The following is a 19,877-nucleotide window of genomic DNA, read 5'->3' on the forward strand; positions in this document are numbered from 1 at the left end:
AATCCTATTTCAATCGCCAAAGACTTTGCACTCTTCAATAATTATACATATAGAAATACATTATTGTTAAATTCTAAACAAGAATCTCCTGATTAAAATATCTTAAATGGGGCTGATTCAGTTATATTTGGATAGCCCATTTTCACAAATTACAAATTAGTCTCAGAGGGCTTTACAATCTGTACACATAGACATCCCTGTCCCAAAACCTCACATCGGATCAGGAAAAACTCCCAAACAACCCTTCACGGGGGAAAAAAAGGTAAGAACTCTTCAGGAGAGCAACAGAGGAGGATCCCTCTCCAGGATGGACAGGTGTAATAGATGCCATGTGTACAGAAGGAATCATTATACACAAATTAAAACACAGTAACAACACAATCAATTAATTTGACAGAGTGTATGAATAGTTGGTAGTCGGCATATTCCACGATCGAAACCTCCACGATCCATCAGGCAGATGGAGGTAGAGAGGAGGAGTGGGCGGAGTCTCAACAGGGCCATGGCATAGTTGGTAGGAGGCATATTCCACGACCCAGACATTGATGATCCATCAGGCAGATAGGATCTATGAAGTCAAAAGGACTCCGGGGAGAAGCTGATCATAGAGCTAATTGTAAAATATGTGTGTGTGTGCAAATTTCCCCCAAAAAGCCATTCTAATTAAATGGGTGGTTCGGGATACACATCTATCAGAACTGTTGGGGATTTTAAATGAGATTTGGTCAATGAGGTCCAGGCATGGTAGTTTAGGTAATAATACGATGATAGAATGAAGGAAGAAGAGCAACAAGACAAAGAGGAAAATGTCTCCCAACAGCAACAAGAACAACAGTTGTTTAGTCACAAACAAGCATTCAAGCCATGGGGTAGTGCTTGATAATGTACTTGATGAACATCATGACTTGAAACTAGAGATTGAGACCATAAACTCATGTTTATAATGTTTGCTTAGGGAGTAATAATATAATCAAAATACATTTTATTTTTATGGCGCTTTAAAAAGGTACTCAAATGTACTTTGTTGGCTCATTTTCTTAAAGACTTCTATACAAGCCTTAGAATTATTCATGCATTCAGAGGAGTCGCCCCCTGATGGACATGAATAAGAATGCAGGTTTGCGTTGGCTTCTTTATTCAGAACCGGAAGTTGCCGCACAACTCAAGCATCTGCAAGTGTGATATTCCCTGCTCTTGAGGAGCAAGTGTTGCTTGTCAGACGGGCGGATTGAAAAAGCGTTTACTCAGCAGTCACACCCAGTTCGTGCTGTGATTGGCCGGCCGAGAGGAGAGAGGAGGTCCTGGAAGGAGCCAGGGTTTTGGAGCTCCTTGCTTTCTTACTTCCTTCTCGGAATATGTCGCCAAGTGAAACGTGTGTCTCCCTGATGTGTTCTTAGTCGTTCTTGGACAACAATGGAGCTCAGATGAATAAGACCCATCGGGCTTTGATACACACAGTCATTCATTCGTGGTTTTTGGTCTTCTCGTAGGATCATTGGGAGAATGTTGGTGTTCCGTATGTTGCCCAAGGACACGTCAACATGCGGACTGGAAAAGCAGGGATTGAATTGCAGATCCTCCAATTAGTGGACAACCCGCTATACCTCCTGAGCCACAGCCAACGCGAGGAAATCGTATCCAAGTATTTGGTTTTGTAAGCTAGGTCTCTAGCTGTTTAAGAGTTTAAGAGTTTCAAACGACCAGTCGAGGAGAAAGTTAACTTCAAATCACTGTATGTTCAATTATTATGGCCAGCTAAACCAGTGTCTAAGTTTCCTCACATATGGTATTGACCATTTCATTTCTAAGAGGTCCATGTGCTCAAATTGGTGTAAAGTGGTGTTTCACAACCAACCGAGCCAGACTCTTTTGTCCAGTTGCCACTTTTCTGCAATCTTGCAGGCTGTTCAGTTTTTGTTGGAAGTTCAGGTCGACAGATTGCACTTTCATGGTGGGAGGGCAACTCATAAAGGGAGTAGGGCGCACAAGCACACGCTGCACTTTCAGAGGCTGATTACGGTCAACACGTTGTTAAAATGGCTCTGTCTTTGGGTATTCTGTGAAAGCCACAGAGCTATTCAGTCAGCCCCAGCCATGTCGTTGGGTCCTTCTGGTAAATTGGCGATAAAATTAATCATCAATTTCCTCAAGGAATACATCCTTGAGCTTAAGTATCAGGGCACTTCTAAAATACAAGCGAAACGCCAAGCCTTTCTTAATGTATTCCACCGTTTCTGTTATTTCCCTTCCTTATCTACCAGGTTAAAATGCAAAATGCTGCATAAAAGGTGTCAATCAGTTAATTTGCATCATCTAAAAGTTTGAAAACTTCTGTTCTTGGCCTTTGCTTTCACATATGTTTATTCTGAGAAATCCAGAAATTAGTCAAATGATAACTGGTCCTGGGTCAGGGGGTGGGATTTATTGAAAATAACTGTGGTATTAAAGACATTAAATATTGATATTGTGTTAATAATACACACGGCACCTTTTAAATCCTTTCATAAATACAGTCATGGTTACAGACTGTCTTCCGACATCTTCCGACACTTTTATTTTCAGTCTAAATGTTCCTATACATATCAGGTTCATATTTTGTGTGGTGATTTTTTCCTACCTGGGTCCCAGCTCATCCTCACACCTCCAGGTGAATTCCCCAAAGCTCGCGTAGCGCTGGTTGTAGTGGTAGAGCACGCGGTGCAGCGTTGGGGCGCCCAGGTCCATCAGAGTGTTGTAGGCCGTCTGCTGCTCTTTCCCGCTGGTGTAACCATTGAACAGGTTGTAGATCTTGTCGGCTATTTCTGAAAGGGGCATACAAGGTCATGGGGGTCAACACAACACTTGGCACAGTAGCACGGCGGCTACTAATGGCGGTCGATTTGTGCTGCAACTAACACATGTGGTCATTATTGATTCATCTGCTCATCACATGGTCCATCTGACAATCACATGGTCCATAAAATGTCAGAAAAAAAATAGGAAAACAAGCTGATCCAAATTCAAATAAAGCCCAAGGTGACGTCTTCAATCGTCTTCCTCTCTCCAAAGCCACTCAGCCACCAACAATTACCATTATGAGCATAAACAAGTAATACACAACAAGGCTATTGTTGGTGCTCACAGACGTCAGGCTAGCAACCTTTGAGTATTAGTGTATATGCAGCGCTTATTACAGACAGACAAGGATACCAGATTGTTGCCTCTTTTCTTTTCATTGAAGCATTGGATTTATTAATTTCTGATGAGATATACAACCAATTTAAACTGATACAGCAACATATTTCAAAAATAAATGACCTACTGTCGGTTTAACTGAGTATTTTTGTCCTCAATCAGTCCACTAATCGGTTAGAATGCAATGTCCTTTAGGGCGGAGACTTTTCCCACCAACTGTTTGTTGTCTCCATTAACGGGAAGAGGACGCTCTGCCCTTCCCCTTTTTATACTGGAGATCCCACCTCGCAGTTTAGATGAATAAGACAGATGTACAGTTCTACATGCATATCCAGACATTCATAACATCTAAATGAATAATCCTGAGCATATCCATCTCATAACAAAGTGGTTTTCTTCACATGGAAAAGGGTGTTTTGTTTCTATAATGAGGTAAGGAACTTATCCACCTGTCCTGGTTAACAAAGCCAATGCAATCTGTTCCAAAACAGAGCCACAAAGTGAGAATCTCTCTCATTCCCGTCCCCCTATTCACAGACACCTGTGGTTGTTGTCTCCCCAGGACCTTCCAAGGCTATCTCCATGGCAACGACCATCTTGCGGACTGAGAACTCTGTCTGTTGTGGCCTGGGGGAGGACGACATACCAGGCCACTCATACACAAACTTTCAACACACTGATATGCATTCACCACCCTCACCCCCATCCCACGCCTCCGCCTGCTTCGTACCCCAGTGTGACAGGACGGGGTCTGTGACTGGTGCCGTAATGGCTGCTGGACCGGCTGGCTGCTTGTCTGTGCTGGTTATCTTCTGCCCCCCAATGGCTGGGCTTAGATCACCCAGTCTTTGGCTTACCCCCCCCTCCTCCTCCATGTTGCAAGTCATGTTGAAAATGTATGTGCATATGTGCTCTCTCCCCTCATGTTATGCTGTAATCTTTCATCCTTTCTTGCCATTTTGTTGCCTCTGTACCTGTACTCTAGCAATGACAATAAATTGAATCCAATCCAATCCAAAGGAGACATATTGTGTTTCACACCGTTCATGTGTCTCCAGGCATAAGCCGGTAGCATCACTTCACTGGTTGGAGCACCTTTTGATGATGATTGCAGCATCCACAATCACATCTTTGCATCAAGATTAAAAATATATATATATCTTAGTCAATATCCTTATTGAATTGTGGTTTACAGTGTCCATACAAAATCATATTCCAGAGAGCGAAAGTCTCCCAGTGACTTTACGACTCGCTCTATGAACTGATCTTCAACATCTGTTTCGTGTGGTCTTGAAACACAACTGCAAATGTCTGTCCTATGAGTTAGCAACTTTTATATATTTTGTTACGAGAAAATTGAGAAACCTTATCCCACCAATATCATCTCTGACTGACTGCAGCCCTGAGACCCGGCAGATAAATTCACACAAGTGCAACAATGCAGACGTAGTAGCTGGAACACAATAACCCATCCCTGTGAGCCACCTTCTGGAAGATGATTCACCTCCCTTGGCTCCCTTTTCCTTACCTTGAGATTTGACATCATCCACAGTTGGACACGGAGTCTTGATGGTGACCTCACTTGGACTGGAACGGCGGCCTGTGTTGTCTACGGCCCACAGCCGGAACCTAGACACACACGAGAAGGGATTAGAGAAAATACGCTGCCAATAGCGAATGTGGAATCTTAAAATCTGCGGTCGTATAGACACCCCCTGGCCATTTAAATTTGATCATCATTTCATGCACTGGTTACTTCTTTTTAAAAGGTTCCCCTTTGGAAAACTGAAAACTGTTGCATGACTTCCACTAAGTTCCAGACTTAACAACCAGCACTTCACAGGGCTAATGACCGGTCACTTTGGCTGAATGAATATCTCCACCTAGTGAGCAAACCTGCAGACTGCATCCACCTGCAGCACCAAAGACGGGCAAATCCTATTCCCCTCATCAACAGAGATGTCATTTGAATCAAATTGCAGCCACAAGTACGCGTTATAAATTTGCACACCCCGCCGAAAAAGGTGATATTTCCCAAGCAACACACTTTAAACCTCTCCTCCGAGCGGTGTGAACCGTGGCGGCTGCAGAGTGTTTTTCCTGTGCTACGCTTACATAATGACAATTCTACCCACACAGTACATCCCCCCACTCCTCTCTCACAAAAGCACCGATCCCAAGCCTTGTTAGGGCTCTGCACACTCCATATAGAAAATATACGGAGTGTGCAGAGCCCCCGGAGGGAGCGGCGACGCCTCGGCTTCGGAGAGAAGAATGAGCTGCCAGACAGCATGGAGAGCGGGAGCCAGGTTCAAAAGGGCATGAGTCGACCCGCTCGCTCGGCTCACATACATCCAAACTGGGCTTTCCCCCCCTCTTGGTCTTTTTCCTCTCAATCCTCCCCCCCCCCACCCCCACCCCTTTCCTCACCCCAAACTTTTCTCCTCCATTTTTAGTTGTGTCTCTCTCCACCTTTAATTTGCCTCGTTTCCTCCGTAGAAAGTGCGCTTCCCTCCTGGCAGGCCGTCTGTGAGATAAGTGTCAGCATGTGTGTACGAGAGCATCTGGTGTGGTTACCGCATCGCGTTGTTAAAAGTTCCTCGCGGAGGCCTCCACAGACAACACATTTGGAGGTAACATGGAGTAAAAGCTTGTTTTTTTAACGATTTTGTTATTATTCTATGATTTTATCAGAATGTGCAGACTAAAAACGTAGATTTCAGATTCTCCTGATTTAAATTTGACTTGCTAAAAATAGAACATAAACTAATCTTAGTTGAAACCGTAACCGTAATGCCTAGCTCTGCGATAAACCTGAATTACAACGGTCAGTAAACGTGCCACATCATACACATGGTTAGTACAATATGTGAGAGGGCTTCCCTTGATGAAAAAACACACACTATTTCCCAAAGGACATCTACAATATGTATTTCACTTTGGACTTGTTCACGATGTATTGACGAAGACTTACAACTAGAGATTGAGACCATAAACGCCTGTTTACAAAGTTTGAGCTAATAAACTGAGGTAATAATTCAAGAGAAATGTCTCATAGATTACTACACATAGCTCTGGAGGCGGAGCCGCTTTCTTTCCAGAGAGGTGGGACGAAGGAGCAAGTGCACTAGCATTTCCCTTAGCTCCGCCTCCCAGCCGCTGGAGCTCGCTCACATATCAACAAGCTCACAACTTTTAAGACATAATTATAAGGGCTACTTACACTCGAAAGTTGATTTACCTTAAGTAAAAAGTCCCCAGAGATAATATATATATATATATATATATATATATATATATATATGTATATATATATATACACACATATATATATGTGTATATATAAATATATACTGTATATATATATATATTAGGGCTGTCAATCGATTAAAAAAAATTAACTAATTAATCGCACATTTTTTAATTCATTAATCGCGATTAATCGCGATTAATGAATTGTTTTTCTTCTTCTTTTTAAAGACCAAACTTCACACAGAGCTGTGTTTTCAAAGAGGCTCCTACCTATAAAGTGCCAGTGAGGTATTTAATATTGTGGATGATAAATTGTTTCTTCAGTGAAACATCCAGATTAGTAAAAAAAAAAGAAGTATATTGAGACCCCATTGGTCCTGTCATCTTTAACATTGAACAGCAGCAGAACCAGTGGCCTTGGTAACTGACTGACATTCACATATGTCACGTTAACCCTCTGGAGGCTGGGGGCATTTTCTCCATTTCACAAAAAAATGTAAATTCACCTTTTAAAGGCTTTTGCATATGACACATACCCACGTGTTATACACCAAATATTCCAGAACAATCTCAGCTCTATTCAATGAGGCTCAGTTGTCCTCGCACCGTGTTCTCTGCTCTCTGATTGACAGGCTGCTATAGAGCCTCACCTGTGAGGTGGGAGGTCATTTGTGATTTACTGAGTGTTCATTGGTTGTTTTTTTCGCAAAATGTTGACAGACAAACGGATTGACCAATCACGGTGAAGGTTTTGTGTTACGAGTTCTTTCCGCGTCCCCCGACACGTCGCCCCTCTGTCTCTCTGTGTATCGGAGGAGCAGATGGGAGGAAGGAGGAGCAGGAGGAAACCCGACTGATTCATCCACGAGTTTAAACTGATTCCTGCTCCGTATTTTCGCGGAGAAATAATTGTTTTAAAAACGGAAAGTGTCAGAGGAGTGCAAAAACGTCAACGCACACCGGAAGTAAACAAAGTTGCGTTAATTGCGTAAAAATATTTTAGTGCGTTAATCGCAGCCAAATTAATCGCATAGATTAACGCGTTAACGCTGACAGCCCTAATATATATATATATAACAAAAAAGAAACAGCAAATAGAGAAACTGGAAATCCCGGTGCATGTTGTGCTAACTTTAGCTACATATATATACACACATTGCAAATGAAAAGTAATCTTCTTTTTTTTTGCTAGTTTACAGCTAATTCCCGCTAGCATAGCCTGTTTTTGGCAAATCAACTAATACAGTGTCCCGACTCCATACTACATTGCACATTGCTCTATTACTAATATGTACCTGATACTGTTTTTACAGTTGTTAAAAGGACTCATACGCGTACTTCACCGCCATATTCAGGAAATGACGTCAGTCAAACTGCCACTTTGAATGACGGTTACGATTAAAGAGAACAAAAGCAAATATTTTCCAAAGAGGATTTCTTATTGGTTCTCAATGGTCTATTCTTGAGGCGTCTCACCACATTTGCAATTACTCTAATCTTTTCCAGCTGTGAGTACAGAAGCTCCTCCATTCCCTTTGTGCAATGCATTGTGGGACAATCCTAAGCACACTCAAAAAGCACTATACTCAATTGAGGCACAAACACAATACACACTCATAACTAGGGTTGGGTACCGAAATCCGGTGACAATATGGCACCGGTTCCTATACAACCTGTGCCACCCGGACCGAAACACAACGTACATCTCGGTGCTTCCTTTCGGTGCCTGAGCCGATTTAAATTGAAAAAAACAATCGTTTTGAACTTCTCTGGTGACTCCGCCCTGTCAGCAGGTTACGATAGCCTATCATTTAACTTTGAAAGCGGAGGCATGCGTCGTGTTTGACTGCGTGAGCCCCGGTGCGGAGCACATCAGCGGTCAGGCTGGACGCGATGGGGAGGCCGTCACCGGTCCCCCTGAAAACATGGAGACCGATGAATAAAAGAGCAGCCTTAACTTAGATTAGTACCGTTACGTTGATTGTAAGTCTTGCATTCATAAAAGTAGGCCAACAAATAATAAATTAACCATTATAAACATGTTTAAGATAGCTCGTAGCTCGTGCTAGCTACGAGCTAGCGCTAACTACGAACGCAACAGTGCTATCCGTTTTTTTTTTCAGTACGCCATGTGAACGGCTTTTACAGGGAATATGGCCGAAGAGGTTTTTAATGTCATTGTCAATTGTCGTTTTGTGCTATTTAAAAAAAAAAGTATCGGTTCACGCACCGTTTAGGCACCGGTATCATTTTAAAAGAACCGGTTTAGCACCGGTGTCGGAAAAAACTCAAACGATACCCATCCCTACTCATAACTGGAATCAGTAGATTGTATAGAATTTAAATAATTGTGTCAAGTGTGCAAGTAAGGCTGAGGTTTGTGCGAAATGTTCTTTAACCCTCCTGTTACCTTCAAATGTACTAACATCTTTTACCTTTGAGGTCAATTTGACTCCAGAAAATTATTAGAATTCAAATAATTTCCCAAGTTTAGGTGGCAGGTAGGCTACTTTATGTGTGTTTGTTGACTAACTAAATAGTCCTTTAAATAAAAAAGGACATGTTTGTACATGTTGCCCATGTTATGTGAACTGTAACAGTTTAGCTCCACACCTTCCTTTTTGTATTTGTTGTTTTCATCCTGTCTCACAAACTATCACGTCATTCCAGATCCTGCTTCCCATCTCGTCAGTCCAACTCCCTTCACCTGCCTCTGATCACTCCCTCGTTAGTCCCTCATTACCTTCACCTGGTCTTCATGTCCCTCTCACCTGTTGCCCATTCCCTAATTAGTCCCTGTCTACTTAGGTTCCCTCACTTGCACTTGTCCTCTGCCAGATTGTCTTGTGTTTTTCCAAACAAGCACTCGAGCGTTCCACAGTTTGATTATTCTGTCTGTTTCGTTCCTGAAGACGCTCTCAGTAAAGAAACTTTATTTGAATTATCTGTCTCCTGAGTTGTGCATTTGGGTCTACCCTAATCCAGTCTTGACAGTGAACTATCCATATCTTCATGGGAACCATATTTCCCCTCCCCCACATCATGTGTGAACTATCAGTGTTTTTTGCACTACTACAGCTATGGTTATGTTTGGGCCCTGAAGTTTTTTGAAGATTATGAAAGTGCATGTTATAGTGACCTCAATATGATCCAAACCAACTTTGTGTGAATTCAATAAAAGTCATGAAATATGAAGCAAAAAACATGTCAATCATATATATTTGAGACCTGTTAAACATTGAATGGGGTCAAATTGACCCCAAAGGTAACAGGAGTGTTAAGACCTAATTGGGACTGAGATCTGGTTGCCGGGTCGGTTTATCTTGTATGTTTGTTCATGAGAAAAAGACAGTGACTTACATGTATGTGGTGTCAGGGTCCAGGCAGCGGATGATCATGCTGATGGACGAGGACAGGATGTTGGGGATGTCCCCTAACATCACGCACGGAGATCTGGCCCCAGACAGGATGTCGTCCACGAAGCTCAAAAGGGTTTCTGCAGCATAGAGGAAGACACATTTCTTTACTAAATTGCCAATGAAATGAAGGTCAGAGCGTCTTATCTTCAAATTGTGATGTATTTAAATCAAAGCCATGGCACTTTGATTAGAACGCAGAGTGAAACAGCCGGAGAGGACAAAAGGCCCAACACACTACTTCCTTGTCTTTAAAAGTCGCAGGTTAATTAATTAATGGATGGATGAGATGACGTCATTGGTTGACGTTGGTTGGTACTTATGGAACCATGACTTATGTTGCATCGACGTGAATACATCTATATTTAGCATTTTCTTTTTGCATACATTGTTAAATAGGTAGACAATCTGACCGGGGATGTGATCTAAAAAAAAAAGTCAATGGTTGTTGAAGACAATTACATTTTATTGACACAAATGGTCAGTTAACAGCCGTAATCACAACATGGATCACGTTTGCAGAGAGAAACACAATGGCACTTAGCCATCAACTTTCATTTACCTAAAAAAAGAACATAGTTGTCACAATGACACACGCAGGTCTTCCAGTTTCACATTCATGTACCAGGGCACCTTGACCTGCCGCTCTTTCACTTTCCACCCACTTTTGCCCGGTAGATTCAACAACAACCTTCAAACACTTTTCTTTCCCCTCGAGGTCCAACCGCATCAGCGTTTGCATAATCCATGTCTGTAAATGTCTTGATTTCTAAATAAAAACGTGACGTCATTTACAAGGTTATAAAAAAAACAGACACCATGACACAAACTAAATAGGTGTCAAAAAATAAAAAAACAACAACACTATTTTCAGTTTACATGTGCAACATAATTAAAAAAGGGATTTGTGGCAAAGAATCATTGGGAAAACTCATAAAAATAGTTTAATTCAATAAAATAATACAACATTTAGTGCCTAAACACAGGGAGATTGGGCAAACCACCTAACTTAGTAAAAATCCCTGTTCATCTTGCACAAACAGGCCAGTCGTGTTACGATCACATTTAATCAATAGCATTTACTGTGCTAGAGAGATTTGTGTTTCTCGACTTTGGACTCAATTCAATTCAATTCAGTTTATTTGTATAGCCCAATTTCACAAATTACAAATTTGTCTCGGAGTGCTTTACAATCTGTACACATAGACATCCCTGCCCCAAAACCTCACATCGGACCAGGAAAAACTCCCAAATAACCCTTCAGGGGGAAAAAAAGGGAAGAAACCTGCAGGAGAGCAACAGAGGAGGATCCCTCTACAGGATGGACAGATGCAATAGATGTAATGTGTACAGAAGGACAGATTTAGAGTTAAAATACATTCAATGAATATGACAGAGTGTATGAATAGTTAATAGTAGGCATATTCCACGATGGAGACCTCCACGATCCATCAGGCAGATGGCGGTGGGGAGGAGGAGTGGGTGGAGTCTCAACAGTGGGCGGAGTCTCAACAGGACAGTGGCGCAGTCAGGAGCAGGAATTCCACGACCCAGACCTCGATGATCCATCAGGCAGATAGGATCTATGCCGTCTCATAGGGTCCGATGACCCCATGAGACGTGAAGTCAAAAGGACTCCGGGGAGAAAGCAGAGTGAGTAACGTGTGATTGAGAGATTAAAATTCATCCTTAAGGAGAGAAAAAAGAGGAGATAGGTACTCAGTGCATCCTAAAACGTCCCCCGGCAGCTATAAGCCTTTGTCTTTGTCTGTTGTGGACTGGGGGAGGACGATACATCAGGCCACTTACACACACAACCATCACACTGAAAAAGCACTCACTACCCCCCCCCCATCCCACGCCTTCGCCTGCTTTGCCCCCCCAGGGTGACAGGACGGGGTCTGCGTCCGGCGCCGTGACGGCGAAGGACCGGGCTGGCTGCTTGTCGGTGCTGGTTACCTTCTGCCCCCAATGACGGGGCTATCGCCCAGTCTTTGGATTACCTCCCCTCCCCCCTTCCTACTCGTTGCAAGTCATGTATGTATGTGCTTATGTGCAATGGTGTTTTTTGTTTCTCCTGCTCCCACACTGTACCCCTCTAGGGGCATAGTCGGGGGGTGGCTTTTTCTTTTTCTCGCCTCTCTTCCCTCATGTTATGCTGTCATGTTTCATCCACCCTTTCCTAGATGGCGCCGCGGACGGCGCCTCGGTGTCTTGGTGCGCGATTCTTGCACCTTCCGCCAAAAAAAGTTCCTCGTTTGTTTGTGAAAACATTCTTTGGCAATAAACCGGTTTCTGATTCTGATTTCTGATTCTGATTCTGATAGCAGCATATCAAGGGGCTGGACCAGGGCAAACCTGATTCAGCCCTAACTATAAGCTCTGTCAAAGAGGAAGGTCTTAAGTCTACTCTTAAACGAGGTGACTGTGTCTGCCTCCCGGACTGAAATTGGAAGTTGGTTCCATAAAAGAGGAGCTTGATAACTAAAGGCTCTGGCTCCCATTCTACTTTTTAAGACTCTAGGAACTACAAGTAGTCCCGCATTTAGTGAGCGTAGCTCTCTAGTGGGGCAATATGGTACTACAAGCTCCTTAAGATATGATGGTGCATCACCAATCAAGGCTTTGTAGGTTAAGAGAAGAATTTTAAAAGTGATTCTTGATTTTACTGGGAGCCAGTGCAGAGCAGCTAGTGCAGGAGTGATGTGATCTCTTTTCTTAGTTTTAGTGAGAACAGGAGCTGCAGCATTCTGGATCAACTGGAGGGACCTAAGAGATTTATTAGAGCAGCCTGATAATAAGGAGTTGCAGTAATCCAGTCTCGAAGTAACGAACGCGTGAACCAATTTTTCTGGATCTTTTTGAGACAAGATGTGCCTGATTTTTGAAATATTACGTAGATGAAAGAATGCAGTCCTTGAGATTTGCTTTACGTGGGAGTTAAAGGACAAGTCCCGATCAAAGATAACGCCAAGATTCTTTACAGTGGTGTTGGATGCCAGGGCAATGCCGTCTACAGAATCCACATCACCAGATAATTGATCTCTGAGGTGCTCAGGGCCGATTAAAATTACTTCGGTTTTGTCTGAGTTTAACATCAAAAAGTTGCAGTGCCCCTTCCCAGCAATAGATGCACTTCTCTGGACCGGCCTAACCCATGGGCCCAACATTCTTTTGGCATTGTAAGTCAAATTACGTCGTTTAAGAGCTAAAAATCCATTTGAGAAATATCTCTCGTATCACACCTGCATGAGCGCACAATGCCTTGTGGTAAAGCAATTGGTGAACCACATGGCAGCCAAATTACTTGGCCAACTTTGGAAAATGAAGATCCTTAGTTAGTCTTAAAACACTTAACAGCTTAATGTCATCAGCGTAACAATGTAACTTGCGCCAATAAACCACAACCTCCCCAAGCAGACTTTCCTGCATAATGTCATGTAACAAGTGTAAAATCAACATTTACTTTTGGTTTTCACCGAGGACACGAAAAACGGCGTCCTTGGTGAAAGTCCTGTGTTGGACCCACCCATCTGCACCCCCGACCTCCTTATTACGTGGACTTTGTTGGCCTTCATGCTATGTCCACTGACTTCCTCCATCGCTCTAAAGTTATGCCTGTTGTGGCATAACTTGTTTTGCTCTTCATCGAGTTGTCTTCATCGGCATATGGCAGCATGTCTCGACATGTCCGAGCCTCTTGTGCGTCAGTTGAAAGGTGCGACACCACTGGTAGGACCGCGTAGTGCGTTCAGGCGTCCACCTGCCCCTTTGACTATTACTCACTCACTCATGACCGATGCAAAAGAAACGTTGACATTTAACATACTGTTCCTGTGGTTTGCATCACATACATATAATTGGGCTAATTGGGCTATACAAATAAACTGAATACAATATTCTATCGTCCAACATTTATTTGTCGCCGTCTTAAAAATGAACTTCTTCCCTTTGCCGGTATCCAGCTAATCGTGCTCATGCCGAACAACAAATGTGAAAGCGAACATACCAGGCACTTTATTAAACTTCATCAGCAACAACACACCAACGACGGCCGCAAGGCATCCCAAGACCGAGAGGATGTCTCCGGCGTAATGTTTGTTTCCACATTCTGTCTAAGGCACCTCTGTTTTTTTTAACAAGTGTCGATCGACGCTATCCAGAACGCCGTTCCCTCGACAGGTGATGAATAAAGCAGCACATTCACTGACGGCTGTTTTTATCCTTTATACGGGGAAGTGCTGGGTTTTCTTTTTAAATACACTGCTTTTATTCAGCAATTAAAGTTCACTTTAAAGATTTCAAAACATGTAATCATCTTAATAAATGATGCATTAGTAGAGCTACGACATCCAACTGCTGCTCACGTGCGTCATACATCCGAATACAATAATCCTCATATAACTTTGTCACAATGCAGTCGTTGCCTGCTTATACTTCTGCCCCGGTACATGTTGAATGCAGGACATTTAGCTTCATCCTGTGGTATTAAACATAAGTAGTAGGGATAGAGGGTGCAGTGTAACCACATGCCAAGACACCAATACACCACTGAGTGAGGGATAACACCGATTCAGCTTCTTCTGTGGTTGGAAAAAAACCAGGAGGAAACGGCACAGAGCTCTTTTTCTCATTACTTTCCCTTTCGGCTGCAATAGAGGGCAAGATAAACACAGGAAAACCAGGGGTTAAACAATTTCCTGTGCCTATTTTCTGGCTGCCTATTTCTGTGAAGTGGCCTCATGATGACTGGGACCAGAACGCATTGCGCTTTTTGTACGGGGCCTTAACGAGAGAGCTGGCTGTACTGGATTGCTTCTCAACGTTTATGATTAAGCTGGTTGGCTGTCGATAGAGACGGCGGATTTGAATTGGATGACGAGTCTCCACTTCCTATCCACTTTTTAAAAGTGAAGCCAAAATATCCTGAGATTTTGAAGTCAATTGGAGCCAGCATGGCCAGATCCCGTTGGCGTGGGGGGCCCACCTAGCTGCTACCTTGGCGTGGCTGCTTGTCATTCAAACATAAAGTGCAAAAAATCTTATTAACAATGACAATGTGTCTTTTGTCACCACAGCGTTTTGAACGGCATTAATCTAATGCAGTGATTCTCAACTGGTGGGTCGTGACCCACAAGTGGGTCGCGGACCTGTGTTTAGTGGGCCTTAACAAAAATATATATACAGTATATATGTTTCTTTTCATCATGTGATTTTATTTTGAAGGGACTTTTTTATGCAGCGGAGTGTCGTTTTTTTCCCCGGCTCGTCCCTCCATGTTTTCAGCAGTGTGTGCCAGGTTGGATCAAAACTTCCTGATATGGGGGGGACTTTGGGTTTTTAGGATAATTAAATTAAACATCTTACTGAATATAACATTCAGCTTCTCCCATTAGAAATTCCTGCCGGGGTTACACCTCAGGTTCAATTGAGTGCCGCTTAATTTTCTGTAAAGCAAAATGTTTTTCAGTATTTACCTACTGATGAGGTAATAACACGACAATTAAATTGTGTATATATGAATCCTTTTGAATTGCAATTTTCTTTCATTTATTTTGAATTGCACTTTTTATATAATTTATTTTGAATTTGTAGAAAAGCTGCTCCTCAAGACAGTGACCTTTTTAGTCATAGTTTGTCTTGTTAGATCATTTAAGTCTTCTTAGTTGTTTTACTTAATTTGTTTTTGCATAAAAGCTGTTGGGTTAGTTTAAAAGTGGCCGGAGATTCCTCACTGTTATGTATGTTTTAATACCTTGTGTCCTGAAGATGCACTTTTTGTTTTTTAATTAAAATGCAGCTTTTATAGAAATAATTCCCTCTCTAGCATCGTCACCAACTGGTCATTTTGATTTATCATTTAACTTGTTTTTGTGTAGGAATACGTATTCTGTCTCCATTCTATCTCAGGTTCAAATTACACCCTATTTTCATTAAATCAATTTGAGAAGTTGAGAATGTTCCGCGGTTTGGGTTGTCATTAAGGGGAGATGGTGGGTCCCGGAGCCAGACCAGTTGAGAACCAATGGTCTAAAGTTTCCACGTTTTTTGCATTTTTAAAACTTATGCCTTATTTTCGTAGGTTTAGCTTTCTTATTGATTAATTGATAATGATAATATTACCCCCTTAGTTTCTGAAGGGGGCAACATTGCTAGGCAAATCTGGTTGGATAAAAAACCTGGTTAGATAAAAATAGACCTAATTAATTGAAAACATCCATCATCGTTTACAAACCGGCCTCCTACCACGTATTTCTTGCTCTTTCTGACTACATTGTTGCATTGCCTGTGCGCTCCCAGGTCTGTCAACCAAAATGAAGGCCAGAGCTACAAACACAAGACCCCCAAGTTGCGATACACAGGAATCCCCCCCCCCCCTCTTTCCAGACAAAATCCGTTATATTACTCTCTTGAACCATATTCTACGTTTTGGCCTCACCTCAATCGCGGATGTCAAAATACAAATTTTGCCTTTTGGCAGTGTCAAATGGACTGTGATTAAAAAGTTGTTCGCCAAGTACACATGGGTGATCCATTTTCACATGCTCACATACCCGTCTGCTCTCACTCCCCAACCGACTTTCTCACCATGACCAAACGTGTAAAAACTTGGTGTATACATGAAAAAGTGAGAAGATGTAGTATTTAAACTAACAATGAGAATTCCAAAGCATACAATATATACACAGCGTGAATAGAACATATGAATATAACAAATATCAATGACTTTCCCAAAACCTTTGGGATTTTTTTTTTCAATGACTTTTCCAGGCCTGGAAATAACCATTTAAAAATTCCCTTATTTTTTAAAGGTTTTCCATGACCGTACGAATGCTGATTAAATTACCGTAACACAATTGTTATCCATCACAAGTGAGATAAATATAAAAATGGAGGAGAAATATGTCTTTTATATTGTGAACCGATTACAGATTGTGGCGAACCGCAGGAGCTGAATGAAACAAGACGTGTCTGTAGGCGAGACATGACGGGCCCATTTGGAGACACTCACATTTAATAAAACATATTGGAAATGTATTTTCTCTCAGCTGGTGTAACAAGGTATACACCAGGGGTCCCCAAACTTTTTCCTGAGAGGGCCACATAACGTTTCCCTTGTCTGCTCTGGTGGGCCAGCGCGGGGGGGGGGGGGGGGGGTGGTGCTAGTGAGAGGTGAGAGTGTGCTCGCTGTCTGTGAGCGCTGCGCGTGCAGAAAGCATATAACGGAGCGGAGCAGCGCATGCGCTCTGATCGCTCTTTTAATGAAGTATCGATACTAAAAATATGCTAAATCACATCGTTTTTAACGTACGGGTACTTTGTTAGTATCGTTACACTGTGCAGCGTGACAGCAGCAGATGTAGCGGACTAACATTCAAGCTAACCTAACTTCCCAAACGCTGTCGACATCTGAACGCTGATTGGCCGAGACGCGACACGTCCCATCGAAGATGTTTTATTGCGAAGAGCACCACTTCACATTTTCTCCGCGTCTCACTGCAATCTCAACGGCAGCGGGCCGGGTGAAAAAAATAATGAATCGGAACGCGTCTCTGGTATTGTTCAGGGGGCCGGTCCAAATGTGGAGGCGGGCCGAATTCGGCCCGCGGACCGTAGTTTGGGGACCACTGGTATACACTTTCCCACCATCGGAGGAACGTGATCCTGCATTTCATCTCCACCACACCTGCTGGCCTGATGACATTCAAAAGACTTGTTTAAGGTTCGATTGGGAAGTGTTGTAAATCTGTCTTTTCAGGGAGATCCATAAATCAGCTTGAGACGGGAAATTGTATCTTGATAGTTCCTGGGGGAGGGGGGTGAGGGGGGCATCAAAGGATTTCAGGCAGCTACTTTGGTGAGATACTTGGTCTGATTTTATAAATAAAATATGAATGATTTTTAATTTACGACTCCAGGCACAGATCTGCTTGTTCTTTCTCACGTGTTTTAAACCCACAAACCGATTGGAAATAAGACAAACATCCATGAAATTGCGCGTTCATGCATGCCACAGACTCAGACTTCAGGGCTTTCTTCTGAGTTTGGCTCCGATTGGCGGTGGACATAACATTTGCCAATTATATTATATTAAATGGTAGTAAATTAAATAGTAAATTTAGGAATAGTAATTGAGCCTGCAATACACAAACTAAAATGCTCCTCCCGAGCTTCCAGGTCTACGACATCAATCATCAGCAAGCAAGGATGGCAATTTTTTTTTCTGCTTTGTGTAGCTTTAGCCTCAGTTGATTATTAATACATCATGCAGCCTTCAGGTGCATACGCAAGAAACTATTAAGATGTTTCTCGTTTTAAGATGTATTGCAGGTTGCGAAAATAAGTCATTTTGTTGCTTTTTTTTGCCGTTTGTTTTCAGGATAACGGGCTGTATTTTGTCATTTTGTTACCATCCCACTTAACCACCTCAGCCCAAGCATAACAATTAAATGCTCAATTTTTTTACAAAATTTGCATACAAACAGATGGACGCATACTTACTGTGCGATAGAATGAGCTCAAAATACCCAAAAAACGTAACATAACGCCAAATTAATCGCCTCTTTGAACATAATTGAATTGTGTCGGGTGAAGTCAAACCGTCCCACCTGCAGTGGAACATTTGACGTACACAAAAGTTGACATACACCGTGGACACCCGGCTTTTAGAGCGGGAAGAGACAATTCTGAGCAACTTGTCATTCAGCTGGAGTTGTTTACCCTCGGCATTCTTTCAGTATGATTTGTTGGAAAAATCAAGGATTGCCAGGAGACTGATGTGAGTTATGGGATGTCTCACCTTTTGAAGTCCTGCCTGCTGTCTTCAGTTCAGTTATGCAGGCCTGGACACTAAGTGCATGTGTGTCTGTGCGTGTGTGTGTGTGTGTATGTTTGTGCAATCCACTGCTGTTTTTCTCCTCTCAATAGAAAGGACAGGTGCTCAAAAGATCATTATGTTTTAACTGTGGAATCTTAATGTCTATTAGACCTGTAGAGCTACATGGAAATGAAATTAATAACACTTAACCAACAGTGTCAATTAACTCCCTTTTGTACATTTAAGTGTTCTTTTATGACTTGTTATCCAATGCTTCAATTGAAACACGGACACACACAATCACGCACAAACACACACACACACACACACACACACACACACACACTCGTACAATGAAAACATGTTGTTCCCCTGAAAAAGTGTTTCTTGAAAACTGAGAACAGATTAACATTAATGTTCATGCATTAAAGACTCAGGGCATGGCTATGTCCATGAAGGTTAGCCTATAAGAAATTAATGCGTTGAATCCAACCCATTTATAAAGATAATCGTAGGTTGTGTGACATACCTGAGCAATTACAAACAATTTCTGAACAAAATGTGATGAGGTGCCCTCTAGGATGACCTTTCAGAAAAGAAAATGTAGAAGTGCCTTTTAGTATGAAACTACAGTGGAGAAAATGTGGTAAGGAGCCTTTTAGGGTGCCCTTCCTGGGGCGCTAATATGGTGAGGTGCCCTCTCCGGTACATTCTGTGTCGTGGTGCCACACCACGTGCAGGGGGTGCCATTTGTATACCCCCTCCACCTTGTGCCTCAGAGCCTGCGGTTCACCAAAAAAAAAAAAAGTTTGTGGGTATTTCTGAAATTTGGAAAAAGGCCGATTTTCCAACTCAACTGCCTCCAGTACTTAAGCCTAGCTAAGCTGGTCTGAGTACATCTGGACTCCAGCTCCGCCGATGCTATGCGATACTAAAAGTCCAGCAACATAAAAATAATGGCAACTGAGATGTATTTCACAATGTAACAATGCTAAGCTAACCTCAAGTGTGAATGCAAACAGCAACCTCATTATTGCTTTACTCTTTCTTGTTCTTCTAGTTCTTCTTGTACTTGTTCTTCTCCTGCTATGATAGCACCATGTTTTACAATGAAAGTAGTCGGCATCCACTTCAGCAGAAGTCAGAGAGAGAGAAAAATACACATCATGAACCCGATGAACTCAGCGGACACACACACACCCACACACACACAGATG

At 42.4% G+C, this 19,877-nt stretch overlaps 1 protein-coding gene across 2 annotated transcripts in view; it reads right to left on the minus strand.

The window, feature by feature from the left end:
- The window catches only part of astn1 (astrotactin 1), a 462,961-nt gene that overhangs the window by 12,547 nt on the left and 430,537 nt on the right, over positions 1-19,877 (minus strand). For both annotated transcript variants that reach the window (XM_056421820.1, XM_056421821.1), the window contains exons 21-23: positions 9,787-9,922; positions 4,703-4,803; positions 2,618-2,801 (exon numbers count right to left, since the gene is read on the minus strand). In XM_056421820.1, the coding sequence (XP_056277795.1) occupies positions 2,618-2,801; positions 4,703-4,803; positions 9,787-9,922 (421 nt within the window). The remainder of the gene's footprint in view (positions 1-2,617; positions 2,802-4,702; positions 4,804-9,786; positions 9,923-19,877) is intronic.

Source organism: Pseudoliparis swirei, chromosome 8 (genome assembly GCF_029220125.1).
Source record: "Pseudoliparis swirei isolate HS2019 ecotype Mariana Trench chromosome 8, NWPU_hadal_v1, whole genome shotgun sequence".
Taxonomy (NCBI): Eukaryota; Metazoa; Chordata; class Actinopteri; order Perciformes; family Liparidae; genus Pseudoliparis; species Pseudoliparis swirei.